Genomic DNA, 15,248 nt, shown 5'->3' with positions numbered 1-15,248 from the left:
TTTATCCTTTTTCTAGGCAAGCTCTTTTCCTACACATCACAGCATCCCCTCATCCTTACCTCCCCCGTATATCCTCTCGCCACAACACCCCACACCCCTCATCTCTCTTTCTCTCTCTCTCTCTCTCTCTCTCTTTCTCATGAATGTCACCTCTACTGATGGTGGCTGCCGAAATCCACACACACACATACTCTTGCAAAGCGCTCGCTGACTTTGAATGGGAGGGGGAAGAGAGGAGGAGGAGGCGAGGGTGGGGAGGGGGGGATCTGTGAGGGCTGTGGGAAAGGAGCGTGCCATCCGGAGGCAGAAGAGGAGTCTCTTGTCTGTCTGTGTCCATGTCTCCGCTTTGTTCTGACAAAGACCCCCAGCGTCCCGCCTGCTGCTGCTCTCCCACCTCTGGATTTAAGTCGGCCGGAATACCACCGGGACCATCCGCTCATCATTCCGTGCTGCCACGTTCGGATGGGAGGCAAAGTTGGACCTCTGTGGACTGTACGATGGGTGACAAACACTTTGGCTTTTCTTGCGCTTTTCAGAGTTTCCTAGCATCCAGGATGACCTCACTTTTCTTCAGTCGAAGAGTTTTTATATGTGACACAAATTGAGCGCCTTCTCTTTTGCTTTTGTCTGTTTAAAAGTAGGTTAGCTATTTGGGAATATAACATTTTGAACTTGGCTTGTGAGGCACCTCTTGATGTGAAAGATGAGTGGGGAAGAAGGTTAGAAACATGTCTCCGTCTCCCTCCCCACCCACCTTTCAGAAGTCAGTTCTAACCTTGTTCTAAAAATGTGACTGTAGCACATTTTTGTGCTCTTCGATACGTTTATGTTTTTATTATTTTTGTCCTTGACTGGACTCTTTACGGTGGACTACATCTGATTTTACAGATCTTCCCTCTCCAAGGGAACTGTCAAGTTAAACTCTGTGCTGTTAACCCACTTAGTTGCCCAATCTCCCCTTTGGGGGTTTCCTTCAAACATCTGTCCTACTCTAGTTTTCTTGAGGAAAGCAAAAAGACAAATCAGCAAAGGGAGCACAGGGAAAGAATACACCCCCCTCCCAAAGGTGTGAGGGGGGCAGAAGATGGCAGCTCTCGCCAGCTCTCTCATCAGACAGAAACGGGCAGTAAAGGACGACCAAGCCAACCGACCGGTCGCCAACAAGCGCAAGCCCTGTCCCAAGAGCAACAAGTCCTTGTGCCAGAAGCAGATTCTGGTGTTGATATCCAAGGTTCGACTATGCGGGGGTCGGAAAGGTCGTAACGAGAAAAGACCAGGTGAGTTACTCATGTTTTTTCCTCGTCTTTCTTGCTAATTGCTTTTTAAATTTGGAGATAAGAGTTTTTAAAGTTGCTTTAAAAAAAAAAACGTAGTTAATATATTTGCCTGTTGTGGTTATCGTGGTTTTACTGGTTTAAAAAGAGCTCTTATGCATACAGTGATAATCTCCAGCCAATCAAAAGCCATTGCGCCATTAAAATCCCCATAACTCATTTGTGTTGCTACAACAACCACAACAGACTTATCCATGTGACATAAAATTATAAAATGATATTGTGTGTCAGTCATTTCTCTTAGTATAAGCACGCCGCTTCCCTTTTAGACAAACTCAGAAATCCGTGGCTTTCAGGAAAAAAAAAAAACTGTCTGTTTACATAATCATACCAGATGTTTGGCTGGCATTGCGGTGCCAACAGAGGCGGGGTAGGGTGGGGTGGCGGCGGAGAGGCGGGGAGGGGATATGTGGACATGAATCAAATGCCTCTATGCTCTACACAGAGTTACTGCATTATCATTATGCTTCCATGAAAACGTAAACATTTCCTGGGATGTCCCGTTCCCTGTGTTAGCTGCCGGGGTTACGTGAGGTGCATTAGCTTTTTAAGGGTGCAGATATACTGAGAGATCCTTGGAGAGGATTTAGATTCCCAATTGCGTGTGGGATAAAGGATGAAAAAGGGTTCAGCACAATACGCTGCAGCTATGGCTCACATGTCTATTTTCTGTCTACGTAAATAGCATCTGAAGTTTATTTTTGAAAGAAAAGACTCAAGAGAAGACTCTGGGGCTGCATATATCCTATCATGTAATATTGAACCTCATCATATGCAGGATTAACGATTCAGTACCGAAGTTTGGCAAGTTCTCTTTAAAAAAAAGTTCAAAAATGTGTCATGAATTAATTTAGTAGTCTACATTTCAGGAAGTTTTATTGCCTTTGCTTTTAAATATGTATTTATAAATACTAAATGGGTAATGGACAAAGCCAATAAAAGACAATTCCATGTTGAACTGACAGACGATGCTGCTGCCACTCATCCTTTCCTCGTCTGTCATCTTCACTTGAGCTGACGTGAATACGTGACGACCCTCAGACCCTCGGCTTGTGGGTTCAGCTTTGAAAAGTGTAAAACGCGCATCAGGCAAGCGATACTGGTGCCAAAGTTGGAAAATAAAATGTTTAATTTAGTACACAGCCCTGTTTTGTAAAAACCAAAGGATCTTTGACAGAATGTCTTTCCACAATCTCTTCAGATCAACCTGGGTTTGTTTCCTCAACTCTCTTTTCTACAGGTCATCCACATGTTCGTCTGCCTGATTGACTTTGGGAACTCTGATTGTTAGGAAACATTAAATACTTATTATTTCACTGATGAACAGTTATTTTGGCCTTTTTTTGTTGGATCAATCAATCAGGTTCATTTGTATATAAACAAAGCAGCTCAAAGTGCTTTACATAATGAAAACACATCATGTCATCAACAGCTGACGACAAGTAACAGACATTGCATTTTGTCAAGTGCCATCGGCAAACTCATCAGTACACATCAGATATATTGATGGATAACAAACAGTTTCAGTTTATAGGTAGAGTCCACCAAAGAGTCCACTTTGCCACGCACTCAGAAAAACGTCTCCAAGGCTGTTTACGGATCCTTAGCATTGGACGTGAGATGTTTAACTGTGTGACATTGTCTTTTTTTTTTATTAGTTTTTTAAAATTATTTTTACTAAGAGTGCCATTTAGAGCACGACACCTGGTTAAAGAAAGAAAGCTTGAAACTTTACACAGGGTAAAGTAAAAACAGATTAAGGGATATTTCGTCGCTACACAAGCATCTTCGTAGAGTGAAATTATGGTAATGTATTCTCTTACGCAGCAAACAACTTACAGGGTCTTACATTTTAAGTAGCAGAGTTTAACCTGTCATATTAGTGTCCCGTCAGAAATGTGCTCTCCTGATGTTTAAAAGAAGAAGAAGAAGAAGAAAACAAATCTCCCACATATTTACTACTACCATAAAGCAAGAGGCTTCCACAACTATAAGGGCAGCCATAAAACCTGCAGAAAATCTGTGACGGAACGAGATCAGTGACAAAGCACAATGCCGGCCTTATTTTAGATGCTTCTGTCCTCCTCGTCAACCTCCACCAGAGTTTCCGGTGCGATCTCCGTACTTTGAAGGGGGTGGCCCTTTCGCCATCAGCGATCTGCAGTGTTGCCCTCTTTTGCGATCAATTCAGCTCATTAATGTGTCGCGATTTATCAACAACCCACCTCTTGGTTTGCTCAAGGCTGACTCTAGCTCGAAGGGGGCAGGGGTGGGCGTCTCGGACTGTAATGTCTGCGCCGCCGCCGCCGCCGCTTTGTTTTGACACGGTTTATTTACACGGAAATGTCTGCGGTGACTGCTGAAACGCCTCGCAGTGTCAAAACCTCAAAAGGGCAACAAAAACTGCGAGCTGAGTCATTACAAACCAGAGCACGCAAACATTGTGCTAACCTAGACATCTTGCAGCTGTTTGGCATGGAGAGGTGCAGTAGTATGTCGTAGGAGTAAGCATCCGAGGGGCCAGTCGAGTGTTGGAACACAAACGTAGGCCCCGGCGGGCGGACAGCGGACCGGGTTACAAGGAGACATCCAGCACAGGATAGGATTAAGCTGACCCCAAGAGATCAGGCCGGCAAACTCGCTTACTCAACAACACCTGATCAGACAATGCAGTGTTATGTAGCTTCCCATCAGAACTTTACTGACTGTGGCAGGGGTCAGAGATACAGAATGGGTGCAGCGGGGGGGGGGGAGACACAAATCTCTGTGGGGTAAATATGAGACTAAAGAGAAAAGCAGTGATTTTCTGATTTTTAGAGGAATCCTCGTCCAAAGAAAGTACAGGTGGCTTTCAAGGCACATGATGAGGCAAATAAAGAGCTCAGCAAAATCACTCTAAAGTGAAAATACTCTGACCTTTTTTCACATTCGGTCATTTCTTACATATGTATGTTTTATGGTGACATTTTACAGTAAACTAAGCCAAAATAGTTCATAACATTAAAGTGGTAGTGTAATGAAACGTGGTTTTTGATGAAAATTTGAATAATGTGTTGAGCATTTTTATCCATCCCACTGGAAATACTTTATAGAACAACCGTTTGCTGCCGTTACGCCAGTAGTAAGTAGCTTACCTTATTTTTATTTTTATTTTTTAACCTTTTTTCCTCTTCACAAAAGTTCAGCGTGAACATGTAGGTTCAAGAGCCACAGCTTGTTCTGAGAACTTGGGAATGAGACCAAATTAGCTCCAAAAGCTGAAACTGTTTATGCATGTTCAAACAACCAAATAAAACACTATTTAAATAAATAAAAAAAAGTCTAAAATCATTTGCTTAGATTATGCTCTTGTAGAAAAAGACAACTTTTCTAAGGCAGCTTTTTATTTAAGTCTAAAAACTGAAAGCATTGTGTAATTTTCATTCCACGTTACAATAATGTTCGTCTTGGTGTTTTCATTTCTTGTGAAGTCCCAAGGAAATACATGACATTGCATTGTACAAAGCACTATGAGTGCATTATGATGGTTTTTGTGGTAACAATTCACATTATTATTTGACTTTAGCGCAAACTGATGGAATATTAACAAGTGCAAAGAGCTTTAATATTTCTCTCATTTACCTGTTTGCAAGTTATCACATTTCTTTAGCCTCAATGAAGCTGAACTGCCTCTTTGCAACCAGTGTTCGTCAGATTTGAAGAAGTATTTATCATCGAGACAAATAAAAGATTAGCACTTGATTACTGTTGAACTCGTGCCACCAGCTTCTTAGGATTTTTCAGCTTTAAACAACCCTTAGCTCACCATGGGGATCCAAACTGTCAGGAAACAGATGTTGTGGCTGCAACTGTTTGTGGCGAAAAGCAGATGATGTAGCTTATCTCCAAAAATGTTTGCCTGAGATACACCGATCAGATTAAATTCCCACTGAAACCTAAAGTTAATTTAATCCTTCGGTGTTCTGTTACATAAAAAAAAATAAAAAAACACATAAGCGATGATCAGAATTCTCCATGTGGTTTAAAAAAAATTGCACAACTGTTTTATCTACGGTTTTCTCACGTGGGAGCAAACTGGAAACGTGAGTTCGATTTCTGGAGTTTTTTTTTTTTTTTTTTTAATCTACATAATCCCCGTCGACTAAAATACATCCCAGTCGAAGCGATAAGGGGCATGAGAGATGTGCATAAAATGAGTACCGTGTTGTTTTGTTATCCTCCCAAAGGTCCTACCTTAACCTCCCACACATACCCGCTAAATGAGATATGTGGATTCTTTCATTAAGGCTGACAAAGTTAGATTAAATTTACCTCCAACCTGAGGAAGAGGGAGGATAGAGAACCTCTGGTGGGGTAATGATGAGAGGATAAAGGCACAGTAAGTGTTTAGGTGAAAATATATATGAAAAAATACACTTGGAAGTTACGAGAACATCAGTAATTACTTTGATTGAAAAGTTTGAAAAGGGCATTTTTTCCAATTGGAATTAAAAAGGTAAAGAGAAACATTTATTTCCAGATCCTTGTACTTGATTTTTAAATTAGTGTCTGCTAATAGGTCTGGGCAGAGAGACCATTTCTGACCAAGTTAATCAATCTAAAGGAGGTGCAACAAGATTTTATGTCACAAGGTCACACGACATCCTTGTGTTGTTTAGTACATTATGGTACTAAAACACCACAATGATCCTAGGCAATCTTAAGCATCGGCAAGCATCATCCATTTGGTCTTAGCATGTGACTTCAACCAGTGAATGAATGAATGTACTTTATTAATCGCAGAGGGAAATTCACAAATCCTTAAAATAATTTGTATGGTAGCATTTATAAAGAAGGGAAGCCACTTTAAGTATTTAGGTGAAAATATATATATAAAAAAAATACATTTGGACTTTAGGACGTTACCAAATATCAAAATAAACAGTGACAGAGTGACTGTCAGAACTCGACTGGCTAACCATTAGCTGCTAATGTTGCTATGTTCTTTGAATTATTTATTTTTTATCCAGAATAAATTATATGGCTATTTCATGACTTTCAGTGGCCTTCATCATCTCCTTCAAAAGATAAACTGACCAATTTCTTAAAAGAAATTTCCTAAAAGCAGTGCAAGTTCAACCGAAGCCTCTGTAACGCTTTGAGAAACAGCAGAAACAGCTCAACAGGAACCAATTGGATTTTAGCACGGCGCTGGTTTCAAATTGTTCTGCAGCGATAAGCATCTGACCAACTTAAGACAACGATAAGGTACGCTTTTACGGACATCCCTTAAATTATTTTGCTGGTGTTGGGGTGTGGATATAATATAAAAAATTTAAAAAATGCCGTGATACCTATACCACACCAGCAGGTGGTAATAATGTCAACATCATTGACGCCCAAATTTAAGCTGATCATTCAAATATTTGTGCAGTTTGCTGCACAAAGTTTCAGAAATCTCTTTGGAAGTGTTTTTTGTAAATCCTGTTTTTTCTCACTAAGATCTCTGTGGACGGACAAAAGTTACAAATGTAGCAAAAAAATATCAGTCTTGCTAATTACAATTGTTAGCGTGGAAAGGCTGAAGCTTGGTTGAGATTTGTATCATGCAACAGTATTCTAATCCTAAATACAAGTCTTAAGCAGTGTGAAATAAATTTAAGAAAAAATAAATAAATAAACAAAGGAAATAAAAAAACATTGGACCCAGCCAAAGCAGCTTAATGGCGCTACATTCTGAACTTCGAAGCCCCATTCACTCCAACATGGACAATTTGAATATTTAAACTGTAAATGTTGATGACAGTACAATACACGTGGATTGTATGTTTATGGGAGGAATAACAATCAGACGAATATATAACACAGTGTTCGGCCGAGAAACATCTGGAGGATCCAGAATAACATATTAGAGGATTTGTTTTTGTTTTATACCCAAAGTCATTTAGACAAAGCACAGTTTAAACAAAAATCAATAAATCTAAATTTAAAACAATGTGGGCTCTAGATGCTAAACATGATTAATGTCTGTAATCCTATTACTTGAAGCAAAGATCAAAATACCACGGTTGATAGAAAAAGCTGCGCTGAACAAAAAAAAACAGTCAACTACTCTCCAGGTTGCTGCTTTTAATTCATTTAACTTATTCTGTGTTTCTCCTCCAGTGACAAGTTGCCTCTACCTGTTGTCAGTGAAGGTTTTCATACTTTTCTTTTGACCGAGTGACTAAATCGAAGCAAATACAAGTCCTTCCGAGTCCTTTGTGGTTTGTTTGCGCGTTGAGTTCGCTGCTGTGATCGTCACACTTTTTGACAGAGGTTCGAAGCCCTTAGCACCGCTGATGATGCTCCTATTTGTTTGTTCTGCATGCATTAAAGGGCCTATTTGTGTCCTTGCTGGAGGCTCCGTGGAACAAAGGGATATGCGAGGGTAGCGGCGTGGCGGACAGGTTCTTGTGCTTGAGTGATATGCAGTTCATGTGGAAAAAAAAAAAAAGAGGGAAAAAGATTTCAAAGCAAATGCATAAAGACTGCGCAATGATTTTTAAAGATGCACCAGTCACAAGCTCAGTTTATGTAAAGCTCTGACGTGCTGGTGTGGTTTTCAACTGAATCCAATTACCGCCAAAGAGCTATTAAATGATTAAAAATACAACATTGTTTATGTTAGGCTAGAAGCGTGTGTGAGGGAACGGAAACAGGAAAAGATGGTGCAATTCTTTTCTAAAAAAAATTTAAATTGATATTTGAATGTGGATTTAGAATCGTACATTATTGTCAGCTAACACAGTTAGTGTAGTTACTAGCATAACTAAAGTATTGATGCCCATGTGTATATTTTAGCAAATGTTGATGCTGATGTTACCTGTGAGCTTTACAAAAGACAATCATTTCCAAATCCACCAAGTTCAATGATTGAGAGAGGTTCAAAACTCAACAGGATTAAAGAGAGAAACTTTCCTTTAACATTTAGCCTTCATGTTATCTGCTAAACATCTCTCTCTCTCTCTCTCTCTCTCTCTCTTTCTCTATCTCACTCTATCAATGAACCACAGACTCTTTCCTCCAAAAGTGTTTCAGCACAGAGTAATGTCAGCCTGACCAGCTAACACTCATCGTGGTCCTGAAAAAAAAAAATAAAAAATCGGAGTTCTTAACTGGTTGGACATCCAGTTACTGCAAATCAAGCAGAAAATTAGTCCGATTTCTGCCGCCAACAAATTTTCCTCCTCGCATCTCTAAAAAAAATTTCCACCAAGTTTAATTTAAAAGTCTGCTGCAGCGCCCGTCGGAGCATATTGCTAGCCGTCACCGATATGGTCTTGTCACAATGCTAATGAAGCGCATATGTGATTATTGAATGTGTGTCAGGGAATCAGTGCGAGTCCTATTTGTTTGACATGCTCTTGTCAGCAGCATTAATAAGCTGCAGTAGCTCCGGCCCAAGTTTGAGAACGGCTCAGACCGTCACGTTAAATCATTCAGGAGGCCTTGAATTCATATTAGGAGGTCATTGTTGAAGCTGCTACCCGATCCGTCCATATTCTTTTTTTAACGTCCCATTGGCTCTCTTCTTCTTCTTCTTCTACCTGCATCATCCTTCTACACTTCCTTTAAAGCTTGTCACGCTGCGTGTCTTTATAGCACTCTGGCACTCCATCATTGGCCTTTACCCTTCCTCCTCCCGGCCCTTCCCTCTTTTATTGCTGGACAAACACGGAGCTTTCCTCACAGATGTTTGCAAGCTTCGCTCCATCTCCTCATAAGGTTGATAATTAACGGCAGCACAGAAGAGCTTGTGGCCCAGTTTAGAAAAGAGAGAGAGAAAAAAGAGAGAGAAAAATCAGATCCTCATTTTATTTGGCACAGAATCAAACATGACACGAGAGACGCACTCCTTTTCATGCAGCATGCAGGACAAACGAACATATGTGCACACGTGCACCCGATCAAGCCGAAAGAGAGGCAACCGTGAGAGCACAAAGGGAGAGTCGGGGGAGTCCTGGCTGCATGAATCGAGGAAAACCCCTGTTGTTTGGTTCGGTCAAAGTGAGAGAAGAAGAAATGCCCTTGGATGCTCAGTCATGCAGCCTCCCCCCCACCCCCTCCACTGGTAATTACCTCCACCTTTTACCAGGAGGAGCTCAGTTACAGAAAGATCCGCCGCGAAAAAGAAAACAAACGAAAAAAAAAAGAAAACGGTGCTCGAATCAAGTAAGATGTAAGCGAAACAACAACCCCAACACTGAGCCAGCGGTAAAGACCGCTGCTTATTTTTTACCGGCACAATTGCATTGCAGAGAAGGGGTCTGAGTGTCCTTGATGGGAGCCGTGAGCCACGCGGCGATTAGATCGGGTTCTTATGTGCTCCGACCTCATTTAAGCAGAGACACACATAATTGCTGTGTGAAAGGGTCGCACCGGGAGGCGAGGCACCGCCCCCCCCCCCCCCCAAACCCCGGGTGATTTTCGAGATGATTGTTAATGCCAAATGTATAGTGGATGAGGGGGGGCATCCCTTTGTGAACCGTGTTGGAGTTTTTTTTTTTTTTTTGCACTCACAATTTAATAAACAAAACACACTCGTAAATATGATCTCCTGCGGTGTTTATCTGAACCTAATTCCTTCTGTGTTAATGTCAGTTGGAAATGAAATGACATTAATGATAACATGTTCCCCCTTGCTGATTTTTATTAGTTGTTAATATCAGCGATACCTTGAGCGAATCCCTAAACCTAGTAACAGGTGTTTACGGTTAACTAGCGATGCGTTTTGTTCTTTCTCTGTTCTCACTCAGATTTAAATCTTGATATTAACTAGGCCGCTTTGAGATCTTCATTTTTTTTCTGCTTTGATGTTTCAAGGACATGCGTGTGTACTCGGATCATTGTTCTGCTGTTTTGCCAATGTGTACTTGAGTTTAAGACCACAAACTGATGACCAGGCATGATACTTAAATTCCTTTCATTACAAGTCAAGTCCTGAAAAAGCAAAGCAGCCCTAGACCGTCACATGACCTCGCTTGACTGTCATTTTGATCATTGTTTTTCGAAATCCGTCCATTTGTTTTCTCTAGCGGTCTTTGAATGAGAGGCGGCGCGCCTTTGAAAATCATTGAGATGACTTTTGGTCAAATGTGAGACGGGCCTTTGTGTTTAGCTGAAGTTTTGGCCTATTTGACCAATTTTTGCTTTCTTCTTTTTATGTTATGACTATTACCCCTGTAAAGATTTAAATTATTTAGTTTTGTGTCGTTCAGGAATAAGATTCCCCACCCTTCTGTGTTTTCTCCATTTGTACTCAATGGCTCTTAGCATGATTTGTTGGAATCTCAAAGCCCTGGAAATAGCTTAGCAAACCTTTTCACAACAATAAATGGTAAAGACTTTGTTTCTCATTTGTTGTTGAGCTTCTTTGGGTTGGATGATGTTGCTTTTAGAGCTGTTTTTTGCCTACTTCGTGTTGTTGGATAGGTTCTATTGAAGTGATTATTTTCATTCAGAAACTCAAATCATGTGAGGTTAATAACAGGTGATTCTTGATTTCTCTAGGGGAGCATTATTTCTTTTATTTTGGGTCAAGATGGGTTTTTTAAGCTGTTTTCCCTCTATTCATAAACTCATAACAGACAACTACATCTATATTTATTTTAGTTATTTTCCACCTATATTATTAAAGTTTATTTTGCTGAAATGAAACATTAAAGCATGGCGAAAAAGTAAAACAGAATAAATTTGCACAGGGGAAATTTCTTCCTTAAGTCTTAGCACTGAGGCTAGTTAGGCATTGTAGTATATCTCTACAAGACATAAGGACAAATATCAATATTATTGTCATATCATGTGAAGTGATACTTCCTACACCGCTTTTGGGAATCGCATCACTTTCTGCACGACACCCCGCGCATTTCTGCATGTAAGCTGCAAATCCCATTTTCCCTCGTGTGGGAAGAGGTCACTTGGATGCGAGCCGCTGATGAGTCAACATGTTGTCAGAAGCGGCGACAACACCTGCGTGCAAATGCACATAAACAGACGTTGAGCTCTTTGACCCACTCTCCGCTGACCTGGATCAGTGAATGTTTTCTGTCACTCAAGCCCACACACACACACACACACACACACACACACACACACACACACACACACGCACACGCACACACACCCCCACACACACACGCACACACACACACACACACACACACGTGTGTCCCTGAAGTGATTTACCTCTCCGGAGGTAGATAAAGTGGACACACATTGTGTATCTGGCAAACGTGTGTTTTCCTAAAAAAATAAATAAATAAATAAATAAACAATAGAGGTTGTGTGTTTATGATGGGAATGACAACCAGATGAAAATATGTAACCTGGGGCTCAGTTGGGTAGCATCTGGAAGCTCCAGGATAACATATTTTTAGCAGTAACTAAACCTTACTTCATGCTAGCCAAGTAGTTTCATTGCACTAAAACAAGTAGAAAAGCATGCAAGTGTTTCATAAAAAAAACATTATAACTACAACCACTAGCAGATAGCTAAAATTTGAGAAAGCATACCCTTTTGCCCCTGTTTAAAAGTGCTTATAACTGCCTATTTTGGTAATTCAAACATCAAATGTACCAGAATATACATTAATGTACACAGCGGGTAGCATCTTAGCTCTTGCACAGCTTTGCAAACTCCATCGAGTAGTGTGTCAAGTTGCATCGCGCATAAGTATACGAGGTTCCCAACTACAATTTCCTTTCAAATATGTTAGAACAAATGCTGGATCATTTTTGTTAACGCTTAAATTGCTTGAAGCTGTGATGGAAAATTAATTCACATGCTGCTAAAGCTTAAAGAAATACAAGTAAGAAATAAAATTTATACATATAAGCAACAAAAAAATTTCCAATGACTTTAAGTATTATATATTAATATCCCCAATGACTTCACAATCTTAGTTATCACATTAAATTGGCAATGCTGATGCAAGAGTGTGCAAGTAGGTCTGTTCCATCGTAAGTAAATGAGAAAGAGTCGGGCAACTTAAACAAAAAACAAAAAACTAGGAGTTAGTAATTGTGGGTACACCTAGTTCTGTTTAGATGATTACTGGAGGTTTGAATTAAAACAACAGAAATGTTTGATACTCCATTTGGCTCTTGAAACGTCAAACATTCTCCACCTTGACAGCAACCGTTTTCAAACAAAACCAAAGCCACCGTGCGGGTCCTTCACGTAATCATCTCCATCACCAGCTCTGCTTCCTCTCTCAGAGCAAACTCCAAAAACCGGGCCTCATGATGCAAAACCACGGCTTTTTGCTCATGCAAACAACTCTGTGTGTCTGCTAATCCAGGCAGAGTTAGACTGCTGTCAGAGTGTGTCACTATCTGACAGTTTGCTCCTTAAATGCGCATGATGAGGAAAACAAGTCGACTTGCTGAATAATTTGCGTTCTCTCTGCTCGGGTTTGGTCACAAACCATCGAGTTTGGAACGTTCTGCTTCGAGATTAACTCGGGCAATTAAGTTTACATCCAGCAAGACGGAGAGCTGGATCTGACTTGAGAGGGTTTTTTTTTTTTTTTTTTTTTGGCATTTTCAAAAATGTGACGTTTTTATTTTTATTTATCTATTTTTTTCTGTGACGGAGCCACATCTGGAACTGAAAAAAAAAAAAAAAGTCTGAAAAATCAAGCATTGCAATTATGAATGTTTCTCTAGACGCTGTGAAAAATGGGTTTGGGAAGGTAGAAGAGTTAAAACCTGAACACAGCTGTGAAATATGCGACACATCTGCTGTTTAAATAAAACGTTCAAATATCAGGGGGTGGACTGCGTTAAAGAGTAACACATTAAATAACCAATGGAAACAACTTGATTTTGAGCTTCAGGGCAAATGTATTTTCCTTGTTTTCTATTTTTAGTAAGTTTGGAAAAATCTCAAAACCTTTTTTCACACATTGTCATAATAAGGGAATTTGCGTGTAGAATCTTGAGGAAAGAGAATCTGTGAACGTCAATTTTCAGGCCTTACCATGGATTCTATTTTTTTTTTTTATCTTTTTCTTCTTACAACTTTTCTGTAAAGTTGTAAGAAGTCCACCATAATTGTTATCCTGATGACAAATTTCCCCACCCGAGCTGTTGATCTTGGCAGCTCCTCCTTACCGTTGGCATATTGGCTATTTCAGAGAACAAAATGTGATTTTTTATTTTTTTTTTCACAACCTGAAAAATAAAATCACTGTTGTTTTACAACCTGACCCTGATGTATACCTCTCCCCATCACTTTCCCTGGCCTGTCTGCCATTCTCTTCGGTCTGTGTTTTTTCACTGATATTTTAAAAACTACCCTCTTATCCTCATTTATAGTGAGACCAAATAAAACAAAGTGGACTCTACTCATATTACGAGTTCTGAATGGTTTCTCTAAAATTTCAAAGAGTGTTAAAGTAAAGCATGTTAAATGCAAATACATGTTTCAGATTTTTATATAATTTCCACATATAACCGTGTCGTTATGCGACACTGAGTTTTTAATTGGCTTCCACATACATGAACTATGTTGGGAAAGACCTGTTCGATTCAGGGAAACCCTTTTGGTTTATTACCTTTAATGCGACGTACTGAAGGCTTGATTACAAACTGTCAACTACATTTCCGACTAAAGTTGAACAGTTTATACCTGTGCACACGCAGCTGCCACTCTTAATGGCTGCACGATCTCCCTCTCTCTCTCTCTCTCTCTCTCTCTCTCTGGCCCCTCTGCTCCCATCTCTCCGCCCCTGATCCTCCCATTCCTCTTTCCGTCTCGCTCTATCATCTCTCTCGCTCGCCTCTTCGGGGACGAGTAATGACAGGCTCGCGTGGTCTAATTGGATGATGTATTGTGTTATTAGGTGAGATGAAAAAGAACATAACTCAAAGGTTACGGATTCAAAAAAAAAAAAAAAGAGAAGTATGACTGGGGCAGCGAAAAATTAGCGACTTTTTTCTTTTTTTCTCGACATGCACCTTTGAAAGAGAGAGGATGGGTGGGGAGCTGCGAGAAAAACAATGAGAGTAGGTCACACTTTCACTGATGTTTCAACCCTGGCACAGTTCCTCTGAGAAATAGTGCTGTGGATCGCATCATTTCCTCCCCTGCCACTCTTTCCTCCACTCCTCCTTCTAGTCCAAGGAAGACTGGTAGATTGAGCTGTGCCCCGTAGGTATTTCTCCTGGGAGCGCGTGTGAAGGCATGGGAGGAGTTTAATTCAGAGGAAACTCCTGGATGACTCACTGCAGTGTCCTAAACCTCCGCTCCATGTTTACACTTCCTTGTTAAAGCCGCAGTAAAGATGACTTGTCACTTCATTTGCCGGACTAAATGAAATTGCGTGGAGCCGTGTCAGGGGTCCTGAAGGATTCTTGCAGATGATGTTTGTGTCTTCTTGCTGCAGAGCTGGAAGCTCTTTACCCTTCAGAAGCAAACTCCCTGTGTTTCATGTACTTTTTGGTCCTGGAAATAAGAAAATCTTTGTCGTGTTACTTCAGCAGCTATAGGCCAAGTTAAATCCAGTTTCTGGGTGTGTGTGTGGGGGACACACACCTGCATTATCCCATCACTATTTGAATTTGCAAAGAGCAGCAGTTTTGGGCAGCCGTCTTGGACTTTCCATTCCCTAAATCTCCAGCGGTTCTCGGAGGATGTTCTGATGTATTTTGGGTTATTATTATTATTATTTAACGTAGTCTAGCACATTTATCTGACTTTTTCTTTTTTTAATAGATGCTTTCACATTTTCCAGAAAAAAAAAAAAGTTGATACAGGGTGAGCTGGCTAGATCATGTAGCAGCAAAGCATTTCCCAAAACTTGACACTTCCATGTTTCTCCAAACGTCCAGGAAGCGTTCTCATGGAAACATCCTTCTAGCCTGTGACAGTTTAGAGAGCAAACATTTTCT

General features: G+C 40.4%; 1 protein-coding gene across 1 annotated transcript in view; it reads left to right on the top strand.

Moving 5' to 3' along the window:
• The first annotated feature begins 250 nt into the window (after positions 1-250).
• fgf11b (fibroblast growth factor 11b) overlaps positions 251-15,248 on the top strand; it is a 34,313-nt gene continuing 19,315 nt past the window's right edge. The window contains exon 1 of the mRNA XM_088012238.1: positions 251-1,277. Within this exon, the coding sequence (XP_087868364.1) occupies positions 1,085-1,277 (193 nt within the window). The 5' untranslated portion in view covers positions 251-1,084. The remainder of the gene's footprint in view (positions 1,278-15,248) is intronic.

Source organism: Poecilia mexicana, unplaced genomic scaffold, assembly GCF_051168715.1.
Source record: "Poecilia mexicana isolate PSO_F unplaced genomic scaffold, ASM5116871v1 scaffold_14, whole genome shotgun sequence".
Classification (NCBI taxonomy): domain Eukaryota; kingdom Metazoa; phylum Chordata; class Actinopteri; order Cyprinodontiformes; family Poeciliidae; genus Poecilia; species Poecilia mexicana.
This window is presented reverse-complemented; position numbering and strand designations above follow the sequence as displayed.